At 46.8% G+C, this 24,759-nt stretch overlaps 1 protein-coding gene across 1 annotated transcript; it reads right to left on the bottom strand.

Annotated features, from left to right (window-relative positions):
- Positions 1 to 1,523: 1,523 nt before the first annotated feature.
- On the bottom strand, positions 1,524 to 23,224 carry LOC119442219 (guanine nucleotide-binding protein subunit beta-5-like). The gene is made up of 10 exons (XM_037707006.2): positions 22,687 to 23,224; positions 16,379 to 16,515; positions 15,766 to 15,807; positions 13,473 to 13,549; positions 12,041 to 12,167; positions 11,043 to 11,186; positions 10,833 to 10,973; positions 9,036 to 9,132; positions 5,497 to 5,663; positions 1,524 to 4,049 (listed from the first exon to the last, which is right to left on the bottom strand). Exons 1-10 carry the CDS (start codon positions 23,207 to 23,209, stop codon positions 4,038 to 4,040), a joined length of 1,467 nt encoding a protein of 488 aa, XP_037562934.2. The 5' UTR covers positions 23,210 to 23,224; the 3' UTR covers positions 1,524 to 4,037.
- Between the last annotated feature and the right edge of the window lie 1,535 nt (positions 23,225 to 24,759).

Below are 24,759 nucleotides of genomic sequence, written 5' to 3'. Positions count from 1 at the left end.
ACAGCCGGCACGTCTTAAAGAACTAGACTGACACATATTTGCGAAGTTGTAGGAAGAATACCACAGGTTTCTCGCACGTAAAAGCATGGCACCTACCACGTATGAAGATTGGAAAACACTTCTAAGATATTTTAATTCCATGCTAAAGTTGGTCTTAAAATTGCAGACCTGCTGCTGTCTACATTACTTTGACGTCGTGAGACAGAGCAAAAGTTGCTCACATCCTGTGGCAATTAGGCTAACCTAGAATGGTGATGCTCATAAAAAAAATAGCAGCAGTAAACTAGAAGGCTGAGTGCGTTCCTTCTGGCTGTTCTTGCATGTGACAACCAAAGCAATCAGGAACAGAGCTAGCCAGTGTATCGTGATGTCATGACGTTTCCACCTCCTCGGTGCAGAAACCAAAGCTAGTTCGTAGAAGCAAGTATTACAGTAAATTATTTGGGATATTCCGGCACATGCCACTTCTTTTTTCTAAGATTTAAAGGCTTTGGGTCTCCATTTCACACAAAAAAATGACAAGTCCGAAATGGCCTGTCATTACTCCTTCAAGGCTAAAGCAGAAAATCGGTCTGTGGACGGCAAATAACGACTGGAAATGTTAATATTGTGAAGTATTAATTTTAGCCTAAACGCTGACCTCGTGTATTCTTGTTAGTCCGACGCGAACGGCAGCAGTGCATGCCCAGTCAAGACTTACACGAATCCGGAACTATCAAGATCCTTCCTAATGGTATCGACAGTATATTTAGTGTGACACGCTTTGCTTTCTTGTTGCTTTTGGCACGATATCGCTGCCATCATGTTCGCACTTTAACGCGCGCGCAATGTAAGATTATTGTTACGTCGAAAGCGCTGTGATTTCTATGAAGACAGCTTATCACATACGTGATGACCTATGCTTGATCTGGAAGGCACGATGACGTTCTGTAAATCGAGCTCGACTGCAAGCCCTGTCATTCTTCGAACGACCGTCGACCATGCTCGCCTCCGTCACCGTCGCCGACTTGTTTGAGCTATATTTCAGCTTAGTGAGCACAAGTCCGCGCTTGTCAACAGAACAGTTTTTCAAGGCTCGTCGTTAATGATCTGCTAAATGTAGTAGTGCAGTATGACGTGCAGTAGGCAGAACTTATAAGTTCTGCCTACTGCACGTGATAACATGCATTTAGTGAGCACGGTCATCCATTGAAAAGCGGCAGGGTTACAATTTCACTGGAAAATGAAGTAAATCTCTTTGCGCTATTTGTGCCGGTCAGATCGTCAGACTCGAGTACAGAATTATGACTCATTTTGGATTGACTATTTATAGTAGGAGCATCTTCCCTGGTATATGCATAAATGTTGCGCTGGTCACGAAGTCGTGCACTGTCAACTGCTGAGAGGTGCACTGTCGAAAATGAATTGTCAAGACTTCATTGCTCTTCGCAGAGGTCACCGAACACTTTCATAATCCGTTATGAACACCATGCCAGACAGCACAGCTCACATCCAAACGGAATGAAAGGCACACACGCACAAAGTACAGGCACTAAACTTTTATTTCCAACGTTTCCTTCTACCATTTCCTTCCTCGCATCTAGAGCTTTCATTCACTCCAGCTATTTACAGGCGTACGCACTCATTCTCCAAAATACACACTGTTTGACATGATTTACGGGCAAGGGAGGGGATTTCACAAGGCCTGCTCTGCATGAGACGGAAGTTCGTAGGCTTCAGCCTGGTGTCACCAAGCAGCGTTGGTGACAGGACCGTGGTGGAGGACCACGGGTAAATTTCGAGCACTCGAGTGCTTCGAAATCCCATTGTATGTACGCTGGTGCGCGTGGCCTCTATCGAGATCTCTCTGCTCGGAAACGAGGTCTGTGCACCGCTATGCCCAGCGTTCCAGCGCGAACCAATGATCGCACAGCGGTACAAGCTCAACGTGAGGCAGGGGCGCGAAATTCAAAAGAAATTTAGCCCTTTGGTTCGGTCATATAATGCCGCGGACGTGCCAGGCAATTCTGAGCCCTTCACGTGGCAGCACTATGTGACGGCTGCAAGAAACAGTGGCCGTGTCACTACAGTTGCCATGGAAACCCAGCGCACAGTCATAAACCTTACGCCCTGCGCTACCAGATGCCGCCTTTAGACGCTCTCCACTTAACTCTCCCCTAAGCTTACTCTCCACTCCGTGCTGGTACTCCCCGCTTTCCTTACTGTCACGTTAACTGGTCACCCACTCACGCCAGAACCAACGGGGAGTTCCTCATTCCAAACGTTTCTTGCTCCGTGAGCTGGGCCGCTGGGCGATTGAACCAAACCACACCATCAAATAGAAAGCGGCGGCTCGTGCGAAGACGCCTCAGTTTCTACTTCACGTGCTGGTGGACAAACCCATCAGGTGCACTCGCCGACCAATGCTTCGGAGTAGCAAGCACCGGCGTTGCTACGCAGCGCCCGTCCAACTTGCCCGCGCCCGCGCGCTCTCGCGGCGTCATCGCGCCCTCACGAAGATGTGCAGCTTTCGCGCCGACTTAGTGCAGGACTGGAGCCGAAATGTTGAAAACGGGAAGGCCAGAAAGACAGACCAATTACTGGTATGTCTGGGCAACCTCTTCGTCTTCAGTCTGGCGCCAGGCGGTGCGGAGTAGATGTCTCGCGTTGTTCGCGAGCTGACGATGCAAACAGCAACTCCGGCAATAGTTTTGCCTCATAGCTTTGCAAGCGACTGTTCAACTTGCCTACCGTGCTAACCCAGACGGGAGATAATGCAATGATTTATTTCGTCAAAGCGACTGCTTCTGTTGATAATGTAAACGAGACGCTTCTCGGGCCACTGAGGTAGCGCGGAAAAAAGTAGAACTGGAAAATGAACTGTCACATTATTCGGGCGGCTCTGTCTTTTTCACGTCCGAAGCTCGCCAGCCACGTCCCTGCGGTAGAAGAGAACCACTTGAGACGAACCGTAAAGCTGCGAGGACTGACAGTCTGCAGGGGCTGTACCGAACGTAAATTTCTCGTCGTCGGAGTCGCTGCGTTCTCCACAAACGATACGTGCGATATGAGAAGCGGTACTTGTCGACGTACGCACGCAATAAGCAGACGCGTGATAACAATGCTGGAAGCCAGATGGACAATTGGACCTGCAGCGGACGGTCCCTTACAGCTCCCGGACCAGCCGCACATCAGCGATGTGGACGCGGACGATTGACGCCATTGAACGAATTTGGGTTTGTTTCTCGCATCATGCAGTTAGGACCTTTTCGATTGGGTGGCGTGAAATTAAACTACTCTTTTTGCTCGGTTCTGCTTACGAATGCCGTGCGAGCACGACATGAAAGGAAGATCGCTGGACTGCGGTCCCTGTTCATTACATATAGACTCCTTGCTGTCCTGTACTTTCAAAAGTATAACAGCAGCAAATCACGGCTAATAGTGACGCAAACTGAAATGGACTGTGTGATAAAAAGATTCGCACCCTCGACACGATCTGTGCGTCATTCACGGTCGCGCTTAGAGTTGTGACTGTGCCACTCCGGTATGCAGCCGTTTTACGGAGGAAATTTATCGCCTGTCAGTAGGTCTCTCGTTCTCTGCCAGAAAAAAAAAATTTACACTCCGCTGAGCGGAAAATCACAGAAGAAGCAGAAGGAAGACGTTTGCACAAAGCTTCTCTGTCGACGGCAGTGAACAAAAAATGGCGCGTCATACGGGCCCTTGCGGAATCATGAACGGGGCCAGAGGGCGCGACTTTCGCGTACACAATCGGTCCAGCCCTGTCTCCATGAACCCGCAAATCCTCGCTTCGAATTAGTCGTTTTGTCCTCTTTTTTTTCATTGCGCGCGGTCGTTACCGATTTGAAATGTCACGACGGAAGTTAGAGGAAGTCCTGGCATCTCCTGTTTCCTCTTCGCCGGTGCGGCGTCGGCCCATTCAGCTGGGGGAGGCGCTTTATTCTCCGCGCGGACAATCATTCGCGGCGCCAGTGGAGGCTGTCGAGGTGCGCCCGGCTGCATTTGAGGTCGAGATGTTCTCGTACCTGTTCGTCTACTTAGGCCCATACCTGCATAGGAATGAGAAATCGGAATGCGACATTGAAATACGTTGTGTGTTTGTTACATCTCGGACAACACTCTTGTCCACAAAGCATCAACCCGTGGAACTCCATTCGAGTCTGCGTGGATAGTTTATGTGTGGTATGGCTGCCACTGTGTACTTAACGTATACGTTTTGTACGCTGTTTGATGTGCGAGTGAGCTTAGTGGGTGACGTCCACGCTGTGCTGGTGGAAACAAAACTACGTTGATTCATTGCAATTGCGCTGAGTGAACACCTTTCTTTCTCGCCCTCGTAGCTCTCAGAAAAGAGGTATCATGTCTGCAACTCGATATAGTAATGGTTGGTGCCAGCGAACGCCAAGAAATATCAGAATAATTTAACCCGCCACAAAAATTACGCCTGCTTTCCATCAGTTCGAGCACACGCATTGCCTTTCGCTGGGTCTTCTTCTTCGCGTGAGGCCACGGTGTGTTTCTCGCAATAAAAATAGCGCAAGCATTTATTTTTCAGCCAGGATAGAAATCTGCCACCATGTTTCGGCTAGAAATTTATTGCTAGTTATTGCTACAGTTATTACTAGCAACTAAGCTGCCGCATTCTTTAGCCATGATCTTCCTTTGAAAAGAAAAACACAAAAAATGCAATTGACGATGACATAAAATTAAAAACATGTTTGCGCACTCTGTCTCATGTACAAATGGTGCGCTAGCTAACCACATGAATAACGTGTTCTTTAATTATTTTTTTTCAGGAACATCTAGCAGTCACTACGACGTCAGCGCTGCACGCATCATGTGCATACTCTATTTTTTTTCGATATTTCATGGTACCTATTACAGTAAGCAAATCGACATGTAAAGGAAATGAGCGCATGATTAACAAACTAGGGACACCAATGATGGACATAGTAACACAAGAAAACAAACACCAGGTGTCACCAGAGTCACACTAGAGTCACACACAAAAACGGGGCACTATCGCATACACTGTTCGTACTTCCAGTTGAAATTATTTTATTGAAAATGCACATCATGCTCTAGAATGATTGTTAGTGGGGATAAGCACCTAGCCACGATGGGGCACCAGTCCGGCCGGAAGTCACTTTCATCACAAGTATATCGTTGCCGTATTTTTTTGTGAAATGCAAGCTGGAAGCAACGCTCGATTCGGCGTTGTGGTCGAAATAGAGCGGCAGCGCGGAACGTTCGCTTTGGGACAAGGCACGCGCGCACACCGCTACCGGCGCTTCTCATCACGCCAGCTTCGTGAGCGCGAGAGCTAGCGCTCACGAATTAGCCCACTCTTCCGCCTTGATAGCTGTGTTAGTCGTGCACCGTACGCGCTACGCTTAGCAGAGATATTGAATTCAAGCATATACTAAGATTACGCTCGGATCTTGGAGCGGTCATGTCTGCCTGCACGGTGCGGATCGCCTAGAGAGCGTGTCTTACCCTGAGCGTGAAGTCCCAGCTGCCGGTGGAGAGCGCGGTTCCGTCGGGCGACACCTTGAGGCAGGTGACGCGGTTCTCGTGACCGTAGAGGATGCTGAGTCGCACGCACTTGAGTGTATCCCACACATTGACCGTGTAGTCGTTGTAGCCGCCGAAGAGTAAGCGACCTGCGAGAGCGCGGTAATACGTGTTCCACTAAGTCGTTCTCTCGATCACACCGTGCATGCACTAGAAACTACGAGAAGCGCCCAAACCAAACCCGTCCGTGCAGTGTTGCATTGACCAGCGCTCTAGGAGCACCGTGACACTCATTATGTTTATTTTAATAATCAAAGACCATAGTGCAAGCAAGTGGGTTGCATCTTCCCCGCACGTATATTATGTATATCCGGTGCCGTTGGATTGACAATATGTGTCGTATATACAATTTAGAGCTTTCGAAAGATTGCTCAACGCCGTCAATACGTGGAAGATGTTGAACATTTGTGTTTTTATAATGCTTAACGGTCTCAACAGGGCGAGATTACGAAGGGCACATCAGCACCGAAAGGTAAGGCCTAAACATCGCCAGTTTTTCTGAGGCAGCATATTTCGGCGAGTGGTCGCCACGTCGAGACGACGCTCAGTTCTTATTATTTCGTGGTTTGCTCCTATCTGCTGGTTTCACTCCACTGCATAAATGTGCAATTTAATGGCAGGTTTCTGCGTTGGTCAGAGTTCGAGATAATTGTTGGCATCCGCTTTAAATTTTTATTTTGTTAACCAAGTACAATTTGGTTTTTTTTGTTTTTTTTTTTTTGTTTTTTGCACGTGGAGAGGATAAAAATACTCTTTTTAGTGCACAATGCCTTGTGATTTTAGGGGAGACAACCTCTTCTATATGCCTGTGGATGATCGTAGCGGTTCATCGCTCAAAATGGAGGTACACTGATATTAATTTGAATGCAAATTACTACAAGCACACTTTCAACTGTGCAACGACATTGAGTTCATTCGAACGTAGCTACGCCCCTGAGCGGGATGTGCTATCGTCGAAAGGCTGGTGGTGTCAGCCCCTCCCCTTCTAGCCCTGATGTATTTTGGGGGGGAAACTTGGCTTAAACCTTAATGGAACTATAAAGGCAATTAAAGTGCTTTAACTGTATGTAAGCGAATGAATCTGGTAGCAGCTGCCTTTTTAACGCTATTCCGACGCCACATGTCACCTTAATGTACATATATTTCTGGCCTTGTTAGATGCCATCAAGTCTATCTCTTGTGCGGAGAGTGATTTCTTATTCATTTTATAGTTTTCCGAGAAGCTCACTTCACCTCGCAAAGTCGCGGCTTTGTGAAGGTGTTGCTTTCACTGCATTGCGTTAGAGCCTTGCACTTTGGCAAGCGCGTGCCATAGTCCACGGTCGAGGCGATTCTTTCTTATTAGCTACAAATTTCACTTTAACGACCATGCATTTTACTCAGAGGAGATAAATGTAGCATTATAGTGTAAAATATTAAACTAGTGGCGTTTTAACGGAAAGGCACCATTCCCGTGGCTCATTGAAACCTTACCCACAAAAAAAAACAAGAAAAACGTCCCAAACTTACGTTTCTTTTTTTTTTTCTTCCTTTTTCTTGTGCTTATAGGGTCTTATGAATTTCTAAGTGACCCAGCTCTGCATTTTCCTCTTTTAATGTAAAAAAAAGAAACACTGCCAGCGTCTGTGTTGGGTTATATTTAGGCCCGGGTTCGTGCTTCGGATTTTAGGAACCGACTTATTCGCGCTTAAACGCGCACTCATAAGCTCATTACTTGGCCATTAATTCAGAACTGATAGGGGCCGCTGTGTAACAAGGAGTACAGAATATTTCAGTGTATTTATAGATATGTTTCGTACTCCTCTATGCATACACCTCTCGTCACCATTCTTCCCTCTCCAATTAACCTCATAAAGCCCAACGTATCATTTTTGATACGCTGAATTTGATGCCTAAAAATCAAATTTATGTTCTAATGACCAAAACTAGAGTCCGTACTAGGGTTTTTGATGTGCTGGAGTAAATTTACAGTCGTGATATTGCAGCAAATAAATTACAAATTAAGTAATTACCGTACTAATTAATGTTTACTCAATAACATTTCATTGCTTTCCTTGTGCCAATAAACATATCTCCATGGCCAGAAATAAATGTGAACATGCTGTTTTAATTGTCTTTAATGTGGAATGGTGTTTGGGCTTTGTGGGGTTAAGCATCACACACCACCTCGTCCCTGTGACATTGCTGCGTCGGCGACGTCCCACACTGTGCATCCATTGTATATGGCGTTGCATTTGATGTGGCATTTGGCGTTGCCTGATTTGGCGTTGCAATGCATAAACTTAGACATTGCGTGGCATTACAGTTGTGACCTGCGCTGCACATAAACATAAGTATTACATAGATAACATGCTGCATAGGATGGAAATAAACACAACGGCACAGTGTGTGTGTGTGTGTGTGTGTGTGTGTGTGTGTGTGTGTGTGTGTGTGTGTGTGTGTGTGTGTGTGTGTGTGTGTGTGTGTGTGTGTGTGTGTGTGTGTGTGTGTGTGTGTGTGTGTGTGTGTGTGTGTGTGTGTGTGTGTGTGTGTGTGTGTGTGTGTCCCTTGCGCAAATTACGAAAAGGAACCAATGTAGAAAGGATCGATGCCGATTCGAACCAACACCACCTAGATAACACAAGGCTTGTTCACTCCGATCCATGACGTCATGCTACTTGGCCCGACTGCCATAGAATCTAATGAGGATGCTCCCGAGTAAGCAACAGTGATATTGACGTCATCGCTGTCGTCACGCCAGCCTTGGCACGGGAAATTTCGGGCCAGGTAGTATAACGTCATGGATCGGAGTGAACCAACACCACCTAGATAGCACAAGGCCTGTTCCCTCTGATCCATGACGTCATGCTACCTGGCTCGACTGCCATAGAATCTCATGAGGATGCTAACAAGTAAGCAACAGTGATATTGACGTCATCGCTGTCGTCACGCCAGCCTTGGCAATGGAGATTTCGGGCCAGGTAGCATAACGTCATGGATCGGAGTGAACCAACACCACCTAGATAGCACAAGGCCTGTTCACTCTGATCCATGACGTCATGCTACCTGGCCCAAAATCTCCATTGCCAAGGCTGGCGTGACGACAGCGATGACGTCAATATCACTGTTGCTTACTTGTTAGCATCCCCATGAGATTCTATGGCAGTCGAGCCAGGTAGCATGACGTCATGGATCGGAGTTAACAGGCCTTGTGCTATATAGGTGGTGTTGAGTGAACAGACCTTGTGCTATCTAGGTGGTGTTGTTCGAACGCACAAATGCCCGATTACATTCTTAGAGTATATAATAGCCCAGCCACACGGAGCACTTTCGATCGTGGGCTCGATCGTGATCGAAAGTGCTCCGTGTCATATTATGTACTCGATGCATAAGGTACTTCCGCATTTGCATTGAATGGAGTATATGTTCGGGGGCTTTTTCCCGTAAAGTTACGCACGCCAAGTATGTCATTTCTTGCTTACCGCTCACTGAGAAGTCCACTGAGTTAACGCCGAAGATGATACTCTGCTTGGAATAAACGGCTACTTCCCTGTCAGCACGTAGATCGTAGAGTCGACACTGCGAAAAGAATGAAAAAAAAAGTAATGATTAAAAAATGAGGTGCACGAAATGGTGTACCTGCCCTATTAATTTTGTTGCAGGAACATGGAGTGACACAGAAACCTTCTATCGTCTCACGCTAAAGAAGGCTTCATCACTGGTCTATGAGTGAGACCACTTACTCTTTAGGTCATATGCTTTGCATCAAGTTTGAGTCAGCACAAAGTGAAGCTTGTCATTGTCATTCATTTTCTTATAGAAAGGATGGTTCTAAAGTCCCAATGAGAACATGCGTCTTTAACGACTTAAGAATTCGTGTTCATGTAATTCCTAACGAATTGTGACCGCAATTTCTGTTATCAAAATCAACACTTCACAGTCTCTCTACGAAAGACAGCGATCTGACGAAACTCGTAAAATCCGCTAATGATATTCGCCGAAATGATTACTTTGTTTGCTTTTAGCATTGTTGACAAAATTTCACAAAAAATACACCTCATCAAATGCCTGACTTGTCTGAGCGCCTACAGTGAGCGCCGTTTCGCGTGTTATACTTTCTCATGCGCATATGGTACACGTCACTGTTCCTGTTCGTCTAGTGAAACCGAACACCGGCAAAAAGTAACTCAACAACGCATGACAACATTATTTCATACGGCAAATCAGTTCTGCGGGAGCCCGCAAGGTGGAGCAAGGTTCGTGAAAGAAAAAGAACTCTGATCCACCCGGCTGTAGCAAGAAAGCTTCACTTGCTTTCTTTTAGCCTTTTAGTTGGCTCAGGTGGTAGAGCTACAGCCCCGGAAAGGCGTTGGTCCTGGGTTCGATCCCACCAAACCAGGATAATTTTTTTTCTTAAACTACGAAGTTTTCTTTCTGAGAAAATCTATGGTTTTGTTTGTAGCTTTGTGCGTTGTCGGGTGGGTGACTTTTTCGTTTAGGGGCGAAACACCTTAGGGCCGAGCCTTGTCCCTCCCTCGTCGTCGTCCGTAGCTCTGGTTTGCATGGAGTCCGCTAGGGGCGCTGTGGTGCACTAGGGCGTTCATTCCCGACGCGCGCTCTCTTTCTCTCTTCAGCCATGGATGATAACAGTCGGTGCAGAAGGGCGTTCGCTTCCGACGCGCGTTCTCTTTCTCACTTCAGCCATGGGTGATAACGGTCATTTCTGGTAACGGCGCAACCACTATGGATGAAAAGGCGAGAGTGGCGGCTCAACTGCTAGCGGAGTCGAGGGCTCGGAAAGCTGCTGCAGCACGGCGACGCAGGCAACAAGCGGACCCGGAGTCTAGGGCTCGGGAAGCTGCAGCAAAACGGCAACGCCGGCAAGAGGACCCGGAGCTGAGGGCTCGCGAAGCTGCAGCAGTACGGCAACGCCGGCATGCGGACCCGGAGCTGAGGGCTCGCAAAGCTGCAGCAGTACGGCAACGCCAGCAAGCAGACCGGGAACTGAGGGCTCGCGAAGCTCGCGCTTGAACCGAGCATCGGCGCCACCAACCTCAGGTAGAGAACGCTTCTGGCGTTTTGCCGCGGCTTCCCGCGCTCTCGCCGCCTCTGGGTCCGCTTGCCGGCGTCGGGGGATTCACGGTTAACCGAATGATCCCCCGGTGCTCCGCCCACTCATCATCATTCACTTCGTGGATATGCGGTGTCTTTTTTTTTTCAATACTCCCATGTTTTTTGTTGTTGTTTTTTTCCAGCGCAAGCGCATGTAGTCTACTCACGGTGGCGTCATCCGAGCCGGTGGCGATGGCATCTCCACTCGGGTAGAACTTGACGGTGTTTATATCCGATTCGTGCCCCTGGAAGGACTGCACGCACTGTCCTGACCGCATGTCCCACACGAGCGCTTGCCTGTCACAGCCCTGCACGCAAAGAAGAACGTCCACAGTGAGAAGCCGGCTTTACGGGCGCGAGATGTAGCGAACACGTACTGCGGAGACGAAAGTGTTGCCCATCTCTGTAGGCGACAGGTCGAGTGCCATGACGTCGGCGGAGTGGCCGTGGAAACTCTGGAGCAGTTGCGAACACTCCACGTCCCACAACGCGCACGTACTGTCACCGCTGCCCGTCAGGATCTGGAAAGGACGACATGAGCAAGCAGAACAAGAAATAGGGTAAGCCACAGCGATAGTCTGTGTATACTTACATCGGATCCTTGCTTAATGACAGCGTTGTGTTTAGTGCCACAAGCTTGCAACAACGAGGTAGTGTAATATATCGATTTGTTGTGTTCAATTGTTTTCAGTGGCTCGCAGTGAACCAAATGTATCTATTAAATTGTTTGTATATGATTCGGTTACCAGCAACACGTACATTTGACAAGTCGCCCGGCTGCTAGGACAAGAAAGTTGAGCTTTTTAGAGCACAAGAAATCAGCGTGTTATTTTACTCTCTTGTTGATTAATGATTACAAAGCTGTGCACGAGAAAGAGTAGCGGACGACTGTTCCTCGCATGAGTACATAGGTGTTGCAAGCGGTGAGATTCATACTGGAAAGTGCTTACAGTGAGAGATGGGGCAGTTTACTCCGACTCTAGGACGGCTCTGAAGACGATTGCTACATCGCGCTACTACGATGATAGTTGTTTATTACCTCATCAAATTTCAAAACACTACAGATCGCATCTTTGGCTGGCACTGAAGTCTGCTTTCGGTGGATTCCGGGCCATGTCGGAACTCAAGAAAATGACGCGGCAGACAGTTTGGCCACTGTGGCACATAATTAAGATACCGCGATCCCTACAGAATATTCTCGATCAAATGCCTAGCGATTTTTATCGAGATTGTGACAAAAACCTCAGTGAGGCCACGCGGTTTGACGGCCAGAGAAACTCATCTCTGCAATTCAGGATTAACCTTCTTTCCCGCTTCAGAACATACCAAAAGCCTAGCTTCAAAACTAAAATGTTTCTGCTCTTGAGGCGAATACCTGTTGGTCCGAGTTTGGGAAGAGGCAGCAGGACATGTAGCTAGTGTGCGTCCCGACTGCTTTCTTCTTGGAGGATACTTCCTCCTCGAAGCTGAGCGGGTACACTGTCACCTTGTTGTCCAACCCACTGCGTCGCGAAATTAAAAAGAAACACATTGTACACGATGGAAGAGCATCGACGCGTACTTAGAAGTAAAGAACTGGCTTCCCTGACCAAGACACTAAGCACAAATGGGTTGAAGATCACTGGTATATTAAAGGTATTCTGCCTTCAAGCATAACATAGATATTACAAGCGTTACATAGAGCATCACATAGGGACAAATACAGCCGCTGCCTCGTTAATAAGACCCTCGTGAATATAAACGACATGAATTACGGAGAATTTTCGCGGGCACCAAACGTTTACATTGCATTTGACCCTCGTTGATATGGAAACCCGCTGTCTGGAATAGGCGGAAAAGCACAAAGCCCGTTGAAGTATTCGTATCTTTGCCAGTAGACACCGTCGGTATGAACAGGACCCTGTCTAAATAAAAGGCGCCGAAAGCCTTGCCAAAATTACGGGCGAAACGCGCGTGGCATGCCACCGGTGGCCATAGAGTTTCCTACAATAGAGAAAACCTTGACGCTGCTATCGTCAGGCTATCATGAGAAGCTAAGCATGGATCTGTCTGGTCTCCGTGCTTGTGGCCTGAGACGTTCTTGTGGCGTTATTCATTTCGCTTTATCTTTCTACATTTCCAAGCCTTCAGGACTTTCTAAACACGGCAGGGCAATCAGTCTCCGCGTGCATGCATACCCAATACAATGTATTGCATTCATATATAACACAGCATGATCAAATTGCAAAAGTCGCAATGTCATTTGATGCCAAAGTATCGAAGTTTGGGCAAATTTCATGTACTGTCCATCTTATCATGCTGGTGCGAATTGCCGTATACTCGCAGCTCCCGTATACACTGGGGTCAGAGTTACCTCTAGTGATTTTGCTTATATTTGTCCATTGCATGTGCACGTACACCGCTGTCGGCGGCATGTTCACCGCTATCGACCAAATTGCATGGTCAGCCGTCTTTATCACCACGGCAACCACGTCGCGAGTCTCACGAATTCTATACTTACGTGCTCACTGACGCAATTCGTGCTTTCACGTGCAAATCGAGCTTAATATTCCTGTTCGTCCGTGTGGCTGATGCTGCAGCCTCAAGCGCGACGGCACAGATCGTTATCTAGGCAATGATGGAGCTAACGCGTAGGCATTTTTCTCCTTGAACGGCTCCCTTTAATGCACTTTCCACCGTCAGCAATGCAAGAAGACTGATGTTGTACCTAGAAAACACCCAAATACTTTTCCGTTAAGCGTGTATTTACAGTGAGTCAAGTCCGGGCTCTTCCGATATCCGTATTTGAGCATTTCAACAATACTTACCCACAGGCGACCATGTTCCCCGACGGCGCATACGCGCAGGCCATAACCCAGGTTGTTGGCATCGTCACAGCGTGCTCCTGGGAACAAACACATTTCCTAAATATACAAGCTATTTATAGCTGATTTTTTTTTACAGCGGAGCTCTTTAAGCCGGGCGTAATGTGTCAACCACGAACAGAAAATGTGGGCCGATCCTCGCGGTAGTGCAGAAAGGGTTCAAGCGCAATGGCACATAGCCATGTGAACTAGCGAAGCTGAGCCTGGCTAAGTCTAGCTGAGCATGGTTGGTACTACTTAAGCTTAGTCAGTCATCGATAGCCAATCGATAGCCAATCAATAGCTAATTAATAATCGATCAATAATCAAGAAATTCCGGGAAATGCTGTGGATGACTTGGTAGTGCTTAGCCTAGCCCAAATACGTCGTCAATACTTTGCGATAGCCAATCGATAGTCGATTAATAGCTAATCAATAATTGATCAATAATCAATAAATTCCGGATAAGCATAACCCGTAAGGCTAGGACCAGCTAGGTGCCGATCAGCTCCGCTGTTTCTTCAGCCTTACGCCACTAGTGCAAGCTAGACTATTTTTTTTTCTATTTTTTTAAGGCTAAAGATCTATATGTCTCATTTTGAGGTGACCTTGAGAAAGTGGAGTCCAAAAATAGGACAAAAGATCGGTAAAAATATGTACAAAATTCGGTAAGTAATTAGATAGGTAATTAGATGAGTAATATAATATCAATAAATAATCATGGTAGTCATTAAATTAATTATAATAATTAGCATGACAAAGCGACAAAATGTATTTAAAAACCCGGAAAGTGGCTAAGAACCGAGAATTAATGATAGCAATGGGTAATGATGGTAGTGATAATGAAAAATGGGTATATAGAGGTGAATGAGCTGAATTAAGAGTGAATTGATGGTAAATTAAAGGTGTTTAGTTGGGTGATAGGAGTCGAACGAAAGGTAATGATGAGATAAAGTGAGCTAAGATAATGAAGAGTAAATGAGAGTGAATTAAGAGTGAATGAAGGTGATATGGTGAATCAAGAGTGATGAAAATTGGAAATTTGGAGTAATAGAGCAAGCCAAGTGCGATGGAAGTAAAATCGCGATAATAGAGTGAATGAAGGTGAACCAAGCAGTGATAGGGGTGAATCAAGAGTGAGTCAAGTGTGAATTAAGAGTGAATCATGGGGTAATAGAGTGGGGGAGTGACTTGCAAAAAATATATGTGAGATTTGAGGGTCCAAGAGGGAGTGACTCAGCAAAAAAAGTGTTGAGTCACAATCGGAGTTTGTTGAATAAAGGATGACTTGCAAAAATGACTGCATGATATGGGTTCAGAGTGACGATGACTCAGCAAACGTAAGTGCTGAGTCACGGTCCGAGTTTGGTGAAATAAGGCTGACTTGCAACATTGACTTTGCAAAATATGGGTTCGGAGTGAAGATGACTCAGCAAAAAGTGGTCGTCGTGTCTTTGAGTTAGCGGCCCTCGGGCATTCGCCTTCAAGTCGTCTTAGTTTTGCATAAGGGACCCATAGTAACTTTTTTTTTCACTATTGAAGTGAATAAACAAGGATATAATGTCACCAACAGATGACTCCGCATACTCCTTTCAACTTAAGTAGCGTGGAAATATATCACGTCACATAACATCACAAAGGTAAAGAAGACTGATTATAAAACGCCATTACAGTAAATCGTCAAAGCACGAAATGTCACCACAACGAAATACAGCCTAATCTATCACAAGCCGATTGCTCGTGAATACGAGTATACAGTTTTCACCAGGCGAAAATACGCATGCCTTTCCTATCCTAGCATTCATCCACAATACGAGTGGCCCCAAAAACTTTTTTAAAAGCAGCAAGCGCACGCTTCTGAAGACTAGCCGTGATCCCAACACCTTGTTCAGACTCATTGGTGTGCGCCCAAGCGTCAACAACTGGGACATCAGTTTCACTCCTGCTTCTTGGATTCTTGCTGATTTGCCCTCTTCTGCAGCTTAAAGATCAGGTTCGTGCTAAAAATTATGAATCCTCGGGGGAATCTACGGCCGTGCTAGCTACATACCTGGCTCCTACGGTTTATCTTGCTTCTGTAGTAAGAATGGCTGAAGGCGGGGTTTCTTTCCTCAAACAAAACATTAAATCGCTTTAACGAAATTACAGCAGAAGTATATTGCTGAAAATACTCTATATCGCTTCACTGGGTCCCTGTTTCATAGTCTATCCTGATATTTGTTTCAAGTTCTGCGGTTTTTGCTGGAACATCACTCACCTTGTTCGTAGTGAAGGCGTCCCATATAATCATCTTGCCATCCTAAAAAAAAGATAGTTTAGACATCTGAGCCATCTGCGTAATACACACGCAAAGCGCGTGTATTATACGAGCGTCCGCAACAGCTCCTCGGCATTAACGATAGTCATCATTTGCATTGCCCATTCGTTGCTCAGCCCTCTTGCTTTAATGTAATTATTCCATGTGTATATTTACTTATCACGTGTTTGGTACTTAAACATGTGCTTAAAATGACCTATATATTCAGTTCAATTGGAATAATCGACAATAATGAACAGGTGCACCAATAAGCAACCAGCGCATGCTCGAGACACTGACGACCGTGGCATTTCCCCAGTGCGTTTCAGGTAATTATAGGAGTTTCTGCAATTGTGCATTACAAAGCTCTCTTTGCTGATTTAACACTAAAAGCTCCTCTCTGAACACTGACTGCATAATCAATAAAGATTTAGAGGTATCTAAAATGTGAGAATTTCTCTAAATTCCATAGAATAAGAAAACGAGAAACGCAAATTAAAAGTTCTAGAAATGGCAAATGAAGAAAGAAACATTTGTGAGACTGATTGTGCACATTGGCCATCAAGCGGCTGACCTGGGACGAGCTGACGATGTGTCGCTTGTCCTGCGACCAGTCGGAGCAGAGCACTTTTCCCTGGTGGCCCTTGAGCACCCTGCGCAGCTTGATGTTCACGTCCTTGATGGGCTCCACTTTGCCGGCCAACGAGGTTACTGCAGGCAGCGCGCGCACAGTACGGAGTCAAAGATAAAAATAAATAAAATAAGAATAAATAAAATAAATAGATAAAAAAATAAATAATAAAAAAAGGTGCTAGGGCCTTCACATTTTAATATAAGACCACTTATATTGCCCCTGGAAGAACGGCTTTCCAGAAAAGCATTTCTGTTTCAAGTGAAGCCGACTTTAGGGGATCGGTGTAAGCTTGGTCGTTGTAAGCTGGCTTTCCCACGTTCAGTGTTGCAGTGAATGAAGCCTACTTGCCGTATGCGAACGATGCGATGCGAACGATGCGATGCGAACGGGTCCCGATAACGCTATCGCGTTCTACTCTTAAAGGCGAAGCTTAAGCGTCCTCCAATTTTTTCTTTCCTTTTGTAGTTCTCGGTGCCACGTGTAAAGTAAATTGAACAAATCATCCGAAGCCAGTTATTTCGGCCTATATGGTCATTCTGAAATGTAGAAACGCGGAACTAGACTATTTTGACAATTCGTGTCAAGGAAGGAAAGAGTGGAGAAGGAAAGGCAGGAAGGTTAACCAGTTCGGGACAACCGGTTTGCTACCCTACACATGGGAGCGGGGTGAGGGGGAATGAAAGATGGGGAGGAGAGAGAGAGCACATAACGTACACAGCACACACATCGTCAGTCACAGTCCGTCACTCTTGCGTGGTACGTGACATCACTGTCATAGCCGCTTGTCCAAGCCCGTTTCCTTTAAAAACCTAAGCAGTCCCTTCGTTGCTTTCAGCTGCGATGTCTTCTGTCGACGACACGCGAGAATGGTTTCAATTGACAGTGGTCGATTGTCCAGGTGTGCTAGAACGGACGCCAGGGACTGTCTCGGAACATTATATTCAGGACAGTCACATAGAATATGTTCTAGCGTCTCCTCGCAAAGACAGGCATTGCAAAAAGGGTTGTCGGCCATTCCAATGAGGAATGAATAAGATTTCGTGAATGCCACCCCTAGCCATAAGCGGTAAAGCATAGTGGCCTCTTTTCGGCGGAGTCTAGTTGGCATACAGAGATGCATCAAAGAGGGCAGGTGGTAGTGACGATTGCTCCGGTTGGTCTGGCTGCTTGGTGTGCACCATAGAGAGAGCGTGATCTCTTGTGCAAGCACTCGAAGTCTGCTGGCTGCGTCGGACCGTGAGAGCGGTATGGCCTCTTCCTGTGTGTCGTCAAGAGCTGCCCGAGCGGCATTATCGGCGTTTTCATTCCCTATGACGCCGCAGTGACTTGGAAGCCACTGAAACGTCACGTGGTGTCCTTTCTCCTGTGATGTATGGAGTAAGTATCTAATATCGAATACGAGCTGTTCGTATGGCCCGCGACGCAGAGCTGATAGCACAGATTGTAGGGCTGCCTTTGAGTCACTGAAGATTGACCATGGTCGAGGTGACTCCCGATTGACGAAACGAAGTGCCGCACGAAGAGCAGCTAGTTCCGCAGATGTCGATGCCGTTGGGTGGTCAGTCCTGAAGCTAATGGTAATAGCTCTTGCTGGGACAACCACAGCACCGGACGAACACTGGAGGTTTGTGGAAAATTCGTGTCAACTTTCCAATATAAGCATGTGCCGTCAAGTTTTAAGCTAAGAAATCAATTAATGTAAATACTTTCGTTAGTGAAATTGCTTTTTAAGGCGTAATTGATCTGTAGTGACGTGATTAATGTAAATTTTGTAGACTTTTATGTAAGTGTTCCAAGTAAACAAATAGCCCTGTATAAACCTCAAGCATACCTTCTGGTATGCTTGAGGTTTATATTGTATGCCTTGAGGTATTTTGTATGCCTTATATATATATATATATATATATATATATATATATATATATATATATATATATATATATATACTTACTTTTATGTAAGTGTTCCAAGTAAACAAATAGCCCTGTATAAACCTCAAGCATACCTTCTGGTACGCTTGAGGTTTATATTGTATGCCTTGAGGTATTTTGTATGCCTTACATATATATATATACATATATATATATATATATATATATAGAGAGAGAGAGAGAGAGACAGACAGGAAAGGCGTTCCTGTGCACAAGCAAAACAATAACGGTGTATTTATGGATTGCACACATGGTGGCCTTATAGCCACCATGTCACCTACCCCTAACATAGTGGTGGTGGTGGTGTTCGTTGTGGTATGTTGTAACTAACTACAGGCAGGTTTAGCCTGGCGATGGAGGCCGGCAATTGGTTCACCTGAGCGTCTCTTTCATTCTCACTGGGGTATTCACTATCTGTCGATCAGCTCGGTGTCTCTTGGTAATGTGAGTACTCGTGGAGCTTCCTTGTGGGCTATAGAATATCCTTCAGGAAACACAAGGTGTTGAAGACACGCATGTGGGTCGCCTTTCTTCTATGAGTTCTCAAGCAGAGCTCAACAGTGCACACGATGTGTAATTTCGTGTCGCCGGAGGCATCTTTATTTTCTTCTCTTCTTCATTCATTATTTCTTTCATACGCTTTGTTATCGCAAGGAGTTCCACATTGATGGAGCAGTCTACTTATTGCCATGGAGTCAACATTTTAGGTTTTGATTTTTTTAAAGCTATTATTCCTCCCAATGTTCCAAGCGCTATCTACAGTACTGGAAGCCTTGTGCGCGACGTTCTTCAACTTTTTTTTTTGCGTGCCTGTCTTTTCATTTTTTTATGTTTAAATTTTCAACTGTCTACGTCACTGTCAGGATAGGAGGCAGTGTAGCGCACGCCAAACGTGCTCCAAGAACACAGAATGCGACAAAAATAAATACTCTCTTTATTCTCCCGGCTCATATAAAAACATCCATCGCGACAGCCCCTGGCATTAACACTGAAATTTATCAGTTATTTCAGGATGACATTGTTAACGTTTTGCAAGTGAAATTGAAATCATTGACTTTGTAACTACAGAATGTAAACAAGCAGTCTTCACCTCTAATAAACGATATTTCGCCGCGCTGAACTTCGCCGTCGCGCTTGCGCAACGCGATAAACATACGAGCGTTTCTAATTTACACAGGGGGTAAGCAGCGGTGCACAGTGTGTCAGTGGCTACTAAACGTACAAAATTAGAAAGATCTGACCCTTATTATCAATTATAGTTGTATTTAGTCCAGACCTCCGCAATGAACCCTTTCTTCAATCCCAGAATGGATAAAGAGAGGACGCTTTCCCTCTCGTGTATGGTTCCCACATATTTTGTCCGTTATCTCAGCAGAATTCAGGCGCCGACAGAGTGCCTCTTCACAACAGCTCGGTCGTACGACCATACATAGAATGCGTAATTGCAGCCTGGATGAATGTTTATCTTCATCCTTGGCACATCCACGTCATTCTAGTTAGGCTACGAAAATAATGAAGCAACTATAAAAAAAAGACGTGCTTTAGGTGCCTGAGCACGCGTCGGCGACCTGCTACTCTCGTTCTCTAAATCTTTTCATCTCCTTTCCGTCTTCCCCATTTCAGGGTAGCCAACCGGCCACAGATTTTGTTAATCTCTTTGCCTTTCATTTAACCTTTTCTCTCTCTCTTCCTTTGACCACGTCTCTCTGGCAGTTGAAACGTGACAATCGCGGCTCGCATCGCGTCAATCTATACTGCACACGGACACTGACTGTGGTCTCTTGGACTCCGTGAAATTGATCGGCGAGTCAGCCTGTCTATTTCGGCCGCTTGCGCATTCCACCCCCCGCTCCCTTCGCCCCCCCCCCCCCCCCCCCCCACTCTTTCCTCTAGCCCCAACTCTATCGAAAGACGACTTCGCTCGTTAATCAATTTTTCCATTCTCGCACACCAGCGATGAAACCGAGAAAGACCTCGGTGACGTCCGCAAAACAAGGCAGCGAGGAAATCGACAGGAATCCGCAACTGTCGGAACGTCACAATGTAGGTGAATTCATTGGTCACAATCAGGTTGACTTCACTTATCAGCCAGAATTCGTGTGTTGCGACTAAGAAGCGCGATGTCCGAGTGCATACATGTGGAGTAACGCAAGTGGGCACAATCTGTGTTTATGGGCAGATGCCCACATTTGAACGACATTGTGACATACACCGACGGCTTTGGTGGATGCGACTTCGCTTTCTTTCCTCGAAGTACAAAAAAAAGAAGAAAAAAAGGCCTTGTCTCGGAGAAGAGAGAGAGGAAGACAGAAATGAGATGCGAAAGGCCGGGAAATTAACCGCAAGAAAAACATACGGTTTGCTACCCTACACAGGAGGAGGGGTACAAGGGAAGATATAAAGCTTGAAAGGAAAGCGGACAAGTACAGCACACACATATATTATTATTATTATTATTATTATTATTATTATTATTATTATTATTATTATTATTATTATTATTATTATTATTATTATTATTATTATTATTATTATTATTATTTGGTTTGTGCACATATAACACAAGGACACGAAGGAAATAGGGAGGGAGCAAGCTGACAACTACCACCGATAGGGGCACAACGCCTGCCTACTCTTTCAGGAGGAGGGAATAGAGGAAATGAAAATATGAGGAAAGAAAAGAAGAAAAAGAAATGACGGAGACACAGAGAGAACAAAACAAAATACAAATAATGTCTATAAACGGGAGGCCAAGTCAGTGTCCTGCAGAAAAGTTAGCAGGGCTCGATGGGCCTAGTCACGTCGGGCAGCGCACCCCCTTGGAAACAGGCAATCGTCAAGGGTCGCACATTGCAGCCGAATAAGTCTATATTCCTTAATTAGCAATGCGCGCTGCGCAGGAAGACAGATACAAGAAAAGCACACATGCACGCACGCACGCAGGCACTTTGTTTCCAAGGGGAAATGCAGACAAACGGTAAGAGAAAGAAGATACGACAGACGTGTGCGCGCACACGAATCCAGCGCTACGCATTGAGAGTCTTGCACTGGAACCTAACATGAAGATGACGGAGTAATAGGAAGAGAGCATCAGTAACTTCAGGCGCGCCGGACTGTGTGTTCACTGACCGCCCCACACCTGTTTCGTGGTTTACCTGCTACCATCCCTAAGGAACGTCTCGCTATACGCCACTTGCCTATGGGAGAGTACAACTGTTTTTTTTTTTTTTTCGGAACTACAATATCGACCCAGTGTTCTGCCCATACTAAATGACATTGAAAGAAAGAGAGGGAAGAGTTTGGTGGCAGAAACGTTACAAGCGCACACGTGCTCTATGCGCATATCCCGGAACGCACTCGCTTATGTTTTTTTTTTTTTTTTTCCCGCCCTCTGCAGCTTTGCTTTTTGTTGAAGGACGAATCCCTGATATGTTGGCACATGGGCGATATTCTGCGAAATTGTGAAATTCTTAATAAGTTACATGTGATCTTATTCATGTTAATAAATGTTATCATATATTAAAGAACTAAGCATCAGAACATCTGACACAAAGTAGGCAAAGCGGCCGTACTAAATTTAGGACCATTGCCTTACAGGCGAGAAGAAAACGACAAAAAAAAAAACAGGGACGCTTATCCCGCATAGCGTTCGTTTCATCCGTTGCTAAATTTTCTAACTTTCTTTTTTTCTTCGTTTGCGCGTGGCTACGTCGTGCAATAACAGAACTATAGCAAGTCAAGTTTATTTAATTCCTAAGAAAACAACGCACACCTCCGTGGCTCGCTAGCAGCCCACCATTGTCCTTGACCTAAATTTATCTCCAACGAGAATACTTCCTCCCAGACATTTCTCCAGCAGTGTACAGGACCGAGTATCCAATTGCATCCGATCATTCCGATGGCCGCGTCTGTACCGTCGTCGTCGACCTTAACGCAACCACTCGCTCCGAATAGCCTAAGACGCGCTGCTGACAATCCCGGCGGCCGTTCTCGCAGCGTGAACAGGTGCGGGGGAATGAAGCTGGTCCGGGCAGCTGCTGCTCGCCGACCACAGCTCCTCCCCAGCGTAAACAAGCGCAAGCGCGCGCCAAGCACTTGCTCTCTCAAAGTAGAAGACCGCGGCCAGAGCATCGGAGCAACGCGTGCACGGAGAGCGTTTACGCCAGAAGCAGCTTCCCGCACCTGACTACTATAACGGCCGCTACCTCGCGCGCGGGGAAGAAAAAGGGAAGCAACAAAAAAATTGAAAGAAAACAGCGCTGACCGCGAAGTGCTCGGCCCGAGCAGCAGCAGCAGCAGGCGGCGGATCGCGCTCACCACTGACGTCGTTGATCTTCTTGCGCTCTTCCTCGAGCCTCGCCTTGAGCTGCTCGATCTCCCGCGTCAGCGACTCGACCGTCTCGGCCGGGTGGTCCACCTTGGTGGCGGCGTTCTCCTCGGCCGCCATGTTGCGCCCCCCGCCGCTGCCCCCGCGGCCCGTGAGGAGCAGCAGTAGGAAGGAGCCGCCGCCGCCGGCAACGGCGGAACACAGGAGGAGGCCCGGCGGCTTGCGACGTCGGCGACGGGCCCTCGCGCCGCCGGGAGATCGATAGGCGCGATTCCTGCAGTCGCCGTCCGCTGCTTCCTGCGGGGGCGCGCGGGGGCGCGCGCTCTCTCGGCCGCCGGCCGCTGGCTCGGCTTCCTCCGAGCCGCGGCCCCGAACGCTGCCGCTGCGGACCCGAGCGGGCGACGGCGCGGCCGCCCGACTTCGCGGCAGTGGGGCGCCGACCAGTGCGCGTGCCGCAGCGCTAGTCCGTGACGGCGCCTGCGTGTTGGGCCCTCCGTGCGTGCGCGTGCGCATGACCGGGGCCACGGTTTGGGAGAAGGAAGGAAAGGCAAGGAAGCTAACTGGAAACCTTATTCAGAGTGCTACTGTATCGAGAAGTGGGAACGGAAATGCGGCATGGAAGGAGGAGAGAGAAAAGGGTTCCGATAGACACGCAGATGGACAAAGCACGGCGTGTCTGTAGACAAACACTGAAATCCGTTGCCTTCGTGTATTGCAAAAACGTTCGTATGGCTTTCTGTGCCGATGATGAGGTGGGAAACCTGCCTAGCAACTCAGGTTAGGTAGAAGGTCGACTGTCCGACTGACTCTAAGCCCTCCGCAATTCCGTCGTCGTGGCGGGAACAGTGACAGAGGAGGTGCTCGATGAGCTCCGCACACCAGCTTTGGGCGCATATCGGAGATTCAGGCATTAAGTGCAGTTATATATGAGCAGGAGTTAGTGGAGGCTACTCCAAGCCACAGTCAAGATAAAAGTATTGCGCGTCATTGCTTACAGAGCCATGGCTTGTGTCCTATTTTCTCTAAAGAGGTAAGGTCAGAATGTACAGAAACGCGCCTTTGAGGGTCCAACGTTGACGTTCATAAGCTTCTCGTTCGAAGGAATCGAGCGAAAAGACGACGAGAGCCAATTGGCGCCTGTGTCAAAGTCGCCTGTGTCAAAGACGAAGATCAAAGTGCACCCTAGGCATACCAGACATCGCCTTTGAACAGCTGGCAGCAGTGCTCTAAAGCTATATGGACACTCGTCCAGCAACTGTAATTCGCTCAACGAATGGCCCGAGCAACGCCAGCGGGAATACAGCTAACATGTCGTCAGCTTCTTTTTTTTTTTTTCCCCCGCAGAAGTGTTTTTTTCTCGCAAGTCTTCCGCAGACTTCCGTTTCGCGGAAATTACGTCACCGCCAGACATGGCTCAACACAGGACAGCACACATATACTCAATTGGTGTAAATCACTCCTCATCCTTTTCAATTTTCCTGTTTCTTTCCCCCTTCCAATTAACCCCAAAGTGGAGTAGCAGACACGATCTTTCAGCCAACTACTCCGCTTTTCCTCTGATTAAATATTCTTCTATATCCCTGTTTCCATCTGTACGATGCCTGCAGAAGTTCTGATGGCTTCATTTCTTTTTCTTTTCTTTCTCTTTTTTTTTTCAGTTGCTCCCCCGCATTCGCTGTCGCATGCACCTGAAAAGCAACCATTTTTTTTTTTTTTTGTCCTTAAAGCTCCACAGAAGTCCTGAAACGCCTAGCTGTACACGTACAAAATGACATTGGCGTGTACGAGTACTCGCACAACGCCACGCGCAGATATTTGCACTGCGATCGGCTGTAACTAACGCCACCATATACTATATACGGATGGCACCCGCAATGGAAGACATCATCCTACCCTACGTAACAAGGCACATTTTCTTGTGCGTGACTTTTGGTGATGCCGCACATGCTACCTTGAATATGAACAGTCATGAATATTTTCCTCAAGTGAACTATATTCGTGCTATCCAGCAATGGTGACGAATATTCAGTTGAGCTTCTTCAACCGTACTAGCGACTGATCTT

This window comes from Dermacentor silvarum, chromosome 2, assembly GCF_013339745.2.
Source record: "Dermacentor silvarum isolate Dsil-2018 chromosome 2, BIME_Dsil_1.4, whole genome shotgun sequence".
In the NCBI taxonomy this organism is placed as follows: domain Eukaryota; kingdom Metazoa; phylum Arthropoda; class Arachnida; order Ixodida; family Ixodidae; genus Dermacentor; species Dermacentor silvarum.
This window is presented reverse-complemented; position numbering and strand designations above follow the sequence as displayed.

Bases quoted from the DNA above. Each gene is read 5' to 3' on its own strand.
- LOC119442219 (XM_037707006.2), bottom strand. From the start codon at position 23,209: ATGCGCACGCGCACGCACGGAGGGCCCAACACGCAGGCGCCGTCACGG. The intron at 13,550-15,765 runs GTGAGTGATGTT...GTTTGTTCCCAG, and splicing joins ACGCCTTCACTACGAACAAG to GAGCACGCTGTGACGATGCC. The intron at 11,187-12,040 runs GTATTCGCCTCA...CGTCCTTTCCAG, and splicing joins TCCCAAACTCGGACCAACAG to ATCCTGACGGGCAGCGGTGA.